Source organism: Echinococcus granulosus, assembly GCF_000524195.1.
Source record: "Echinococcus granulosus chromosome Unknown EG_S00165, whole genome shotgun sequence".
Lineage (NCBI taxonomy): Eukaryota > Metazoa > Platyhelminthes > Cestoda > Cyclophyllidea > Taeniidae > Echinococcus > Echinococcus granulosus.
The window spans coordinates 18,385-24,020 of NW_020170545.1; the positions used below are offsets into that span (position 1 = coordinate 18,385).

The window sequence follows — 5,636 nt, forward strand, 5'->3', positions numbered from 1 at the left end:
TATAAGAAATGCAAATTCTGTTTTGTCAGGTGTTTGTAAAAGGACACAGCGATTCCGTTTTGAAAATATATTCATTCACTCACTCTACCTCCCAAGACATTCTAAATGTCAAGGGCCACACAGCCCACCTATTCCATTTGTATATGAAACTCGTGGCAAATTTACTCTACACTTAAATGAATTGATGTAGACTTCGGTGTTTCGGAGCATGTAATTGACACTGAGGCATGGCTGGCAGTCATAATTTAAATAGGATTTTATATCGCTAATTCAAAGTTTTGTACGTTGGCAATGACTACGCACAGACTTTGACTGTGGCAAACGAGTGACAATAAAGTTACATAGGTTTGACATAGATCTCAGCAGCTGAATATGTCACTCCAAACATCTGGCTACTCCGATCCAACTTTCATTTTGCCATCTGCTCTCTTTTCCCCCTTTGGCAAATGTACTCGCAGAAATGAGCAGTCGTACAAGAATTATGTGCATTTGGCTCACATTATTTTAAACATCACAGACACAACTCTTTATTTGATCATATTCTTGACCTCTGCTACTTATCTAGTGCCCTTATGACTGCTCAACACTGGCTCTCATCTTCTTCTTTGTACTCACAATGCTATCACCTTAGACTGTAAAAGTTGAATCCGTAGACTTTGGTATCATTAGACAGCCCTATGTAATGCATCGCAGTTTACTAACAATGCATAAGTAGAAAGACAGCAGCTACCTACCCGTAACGTTGATGGTGAGGGTATAGAGACCAGTAAGGATGTTAATGGCAATGGTGAGAATGTGGGCAACTCTTCCAAACCGATGGCCTACAAATTGGGCAATGGTTTGGGCTCCTGGTGCTTTGGTGCGCAATTCCAAGAGCAGCAACGCAAAGATGGTGCAGACCAGCGTGCCATTGGCCGATACGAATATGCAACCGACGAGTCCATACTAAATCCATAAGTATGAGGCGACATTTTCATGTTAACCACAATATTCACACGTTGTCTACCAATGTCGCATGTATGTGGCACATGGACTTAAACAGTAAGTGCTTGCTGATTGCTTTAAGTCATGTCTCGCACTTGTGGGTTAAGCTTTGTCCTCAAATAGTAAGGCAGGTGCCAGATGTTCCATGTTTGAAAGGACTGGTGCTTTGCTACAGCAACCCTATGAGGAGAATGGAGCATTGGAACAGCAGTATTTAGCTTCCCTGTGAAGTGCTTGCAGGCAACGTGTCAATGTGAGTGGACCAGGCCTATTCTCTAGGTCCTGGCACATTTCTCGGTCCTGGATAGAGCGGCAGTAAGTTGGTAATTGCTATTTAGCTTTGTAATCTCTCAACGGTGGTAATAACTACGTTTCATAAGAATTATCAGGCACTGTCTTTTGAAGATACAGCATGGCTTGATACTTTTGCCACGCGTGATCAACAAAATCAGTAACGTGCTATTTTGAAAAAATATGTAGCATTTTATGCAGTGGAGGCACCAGAAACGAGGCTAACAGGAATGTCACCGCACTGGATTACTGGATAATGTGTGTCCAAATTCAGTAAAGCCTGATTTTATCTTAGGCAAATGCCAAATTAATGGTCTTCAAACAGTAGTGCCAATTCATTGGTAAAGTGAACAAATGCGCGCTTAATAAGGCTTTCCTGGGGTCGAGAAATTGTAGACGCATTGTACTGATCAAGATGGAATAGCCGACACATACTGAGCAGTAAGTCTCCTTTATCTATCAAAATGACACTTCACTTAATGCCATCTATGCCTCATCTTGAGAATTGCTTTGCGTTGACTATCGCAACAACAACGCAAGTTTGTTCCACTCTATGTGGTGTGCCTAATCGCACGTCACTTTCTCGATTCGTGCATTCTTCCTGTGTTATCTGAATATGTGGGGATTGTAGACCACCTTAAAAATAAGGATCAAAGCAAGCAGTGGTCTGCCAGACACACGTTCGCCTACATAGGAGGTAATTAAAATATGATTCGGACCTACCATTTCAGCGTTTCTCACTGCCTCTAGAATAGATATCGGCCATGTGATTTGTACCATGAAGGAAGTGATGACAATGCCGAAGCTGTGTGGTCTATCGGAGCTGCTCGCGAAGCCGCTTTGCGTCGTTGTCTATAAATAGAATAAGAGAGTCCAGTTGATTTAATGGCAAATTAGGCGGTTGATAATGGATTTGTCTCTTGATAATTAGGGATTAAAATCAGGTAGATTAGTCCACTAATAGAACATCCAGTCGCATATTTGAAGTAACTGAGATCAGCAGTGCTATTGACAGCAGTACAAGTTTGTGTAAAGGCATAGAGACTGATTTCTTAATTTGTCACTTTTCTGCTAACTCTGAATGCAAATGCTTTTTCCTCTCTGATTCTGCTCTACGCGAACCAACCAGACAAACAAGACAAGCTCTCCCCACCTCGATTTGGTTAACTGGTAACGTAGGTTAAAGGGCAGTGAATGCGGGCAAATGACAGTGGCAAAACTAACGAGAAATTGCGGAAATACTGTGCAATAAAAGGCGGTATTTCATAAAACCAAATATTTCTACATCCCGCGACAGTTTGGTCTTACATGCCTGACTTGATAATACAAGGATAATTTTGGACGGTAACTTCCGGTGCATTAATCTCAACGCAGTGATAATTAGATGGCGAACATTAACATAGCTTATCTCTCAGAACTAAGCCATGGCAAACTTAAACAAAAAAACAAGCTGCTCCATGGTTGTCTTAACAAGTAAATGAAAAGAATGAAACTGCCTTCGAAAGTCATGGCGAAAGAGAAAAACATGGTCATTTTCTTCTGACCCATATTAAAAATAAGAATAGATGAAATATCAACTCATCAAAAAATTTACATGCTTTCGCTTTCTTGTGCAGAGGGTGCAAATACTATCAGCGACAACGACCACGAGAAGGATGATACAGGTTTGCACGACCACATCCTCAATACGCAGCACTTGACGCTTTCTGGTGCGAAAGCTCTTCTGCAGGTTTCTGCACTCCTGTGCCATCGATGAAGGCAGTCGTCTACTCACATTCAACACAACACCTGGCTTTGGTCGTATGTGCACAAATTCATCAAATACAACATCTTCCATACTCTACGTGTCTGTCTGGATCAACGTGTTGCTGCAATGAAGAGAGTCACTATCGGCGCCCTATCTATGGTCTCTTTCTCTCACTAATGGAATGTGGGCGTTAACGACTTAAATTTGACGACTCCGATTTAAACAAGTTAATGGGTAGGCAGGCAGGACATTCGTTCGGCGAGTATGGCACTTGATGTTTTGGGTTTTTATGGCCTAATTGTGCGTGCCCTTACAGCTCCCCATTCCAACTGTAGGACGTGAGGCAACACCCAATAGGCTACAAACATCAACCCTCAACACTACTTGACTGCTTATGTTGGGTGAAGTGAGTGTCTCGAAAAATAAGCCTATGTACTAATCAGTGGTTAGATGCTCTCCTGAAAATATGAAAAGCTGAATTAGGATTGCGCCTGGGGAAGTGTGAAAGATGTAGGAATCGGGGAGAAGTGCGTCGGAAACCTTGAAATCTGCTGTTATGATGTGATGTGTATGCGTGTGATTGCATATATATATTTAAATACGTGAGTACTTCTTGTAGGTACGTATGTTTGCATACAGATATGCATGAAGGTGTCTTTTGTGCATGTGTGGATGTAAGTTAGCAGGCAAATATGAATGAGTGCAATTGTGTGTATGTGTGCATGCGTGTATATGTATATGTGTTTCTTGAGCGCACATATGCCTGCATGCATAAGTGTACCAGGTGTACATCAGATCAGTATATCTGAAGTGGATTCCAAAGTGTGTTAAGAAGCCAGTAGTAACTAATATAACACATGCTTTACAATCGTGATAAAACCGAAAACTGTCGCACCATTTACAAACTAATTTTGGGTAGGAATTGGATTTTATATTCCTTAGACGGTCCACACATCACTCCATTTGGAAGTGCCAAGACACTGGGCCAATTCCAAAAGTCTGTACTATGTGAGCGTGTGTGAAAACCGTTTATCATTTGCTGTTGCGGTCTGGCCACTCTAAGGGATATCATGGGAAGGTGCGCAAGAACACGCTGTCCTGAGGGGCAGCCATATACGATGGTTGCACGGGTCGAAGACCATCTTTGTAAGAGGCCTTTTAAGACCCCATACACAGGGCCTCTTCCAGTGAGAAGGATGGCAAACCATGACAGGGTGGAGGGAGAGAGACCGTCTATCTGTCTTCTCGATATGTGTTTAAGTGATGCCTATCGACTGTTCTTGACAGCAGCAACAGGCACAATACAAGACAAGGAGCAGACAGATGGGGAATAAGGTACAACAAAATTCCAATATAGTAGGTTCCAAGTTTGATTATGCAGCACAGCAAGCCGTTTTGCATTCACTAGCAACTTATTTATTCGTTGCATCCCAACTAGGTAAGTCGAAGGATAAGGGGGCATTTTTCCCAATTTTTACTTGTCTTCGTACCAGGCCTAATCTAAATCGTCTGTTCACATTATTGCAATTGTTCGTACTCAACCGATTCTGCTAGTTTCGGCTCCATAGGATCTCCACAATCTGGGAAACACGTAGTTTTGCTGGAGCCTAATTTTGCAACATTTAAGACAAGAAACCTACTTTGCCTTACTAAGTAGCGCATTTGTGGAATGGCATGGTCGTGTATGCCGTAGAGCTGTCGCCTTTTCACTGCAAAAATATCTGCATATGAGTCTAGTAAAATGGACAATTTGAAGCTGCTTATGTGGACCTATTTGTGGGAATACCCTCGCGTGCTTTCGCCACACCTCGACATACCCGCGGACTGCATGGTAGATGAACAGTTTTGCCCACGTAATAGAAGGGAGGCTGAAATGCAGCGTGCGCTGCCCTTTTTAATGCACGCATGCTCCATTTTCCAAAGCCGTCTATGCTACTAGGCAGCCACACATTTTTGGCTCAAATTGCAATATAGCTGACAGCAGATGACATAGTTTGAAGAGCATTCTTAAAGGGTTGCAAACTTCTCCTAATTAATTTCATTAAACGATCGACAGAGTGACAAATTCAGATTTCTCTGACTTTATTTAGTCCAAGCTTAGGGCAAACGTACAATGCCATTTGACTGAGAGTGACCTTCCCATGGGCACAAGCCCTTGACAAAAGTGTTACTGACGAGGTAAAGAATGCAAACAGTACACTAGTGAGAATAATGCAGACGTAGGAGAAGACTCCTTTGTATCAATGCCACCGTTAGGAACCTTAATGCGGTGTAATAATTGGACTGAATGTTTCACCTTCGGATTGGTTATGCAGGGACCGAAGGCCCCAACATTTTACTTCCACTAAAGGGCATTAACTGTGGGTCGTGTTAGTAGCCTCTTCTGCATTTCTGCACATCGATGATACACGATTTGTCCTAGAATTTCGTTGTTTATTGTTCTCAAGGCAGTCCCGGTGAGGTAAAATACGAGTTGATGCATTGCATTTTGATGATCTATAATTAGCATAACTACATGCAGAAGGTTAGTCATACCATCTGCAAGACCTTGTCAAGAAAGGCATTGTAGTGGGGAATAAAGCAAGAACCGCTTGCAACAATTTGTTTCTCGTTA

At 42.2% G+C, this 5,636-nt stretch overlaps 1 protein-coding gene across 1 annotated transcript in view; it reads right to left on the reverse strand. All coding sequences in view use genetic code 11, as the record gives it.

The window, feature by feature from the left end:
* Positions 1-3,025, reverse strand: part of EGR_09753 (putative urea active transporter) — a gene marked incomplete at both ends in the record, with an annotated part of 10,962 nt that extends 7,937 nt beyond the window's left edge. The window contains 3 exons of the mRNA XM_024499002.1: positions 735-945; positions 1,999-2,127; positions 2,870-3,025. Coding sequence (XP_024346572.1) covers positions 735-945; positions 1,999-2,127; positions 2,870-3,025 — 496 coding nt within the window. The remainder of the gene's footprint in view (positions 1-734; positions 946-1,998; positions 2,128-2,869) is intronic.
* Positions 3,026-5,636: the final 2,611 nt, after the last annotated feature.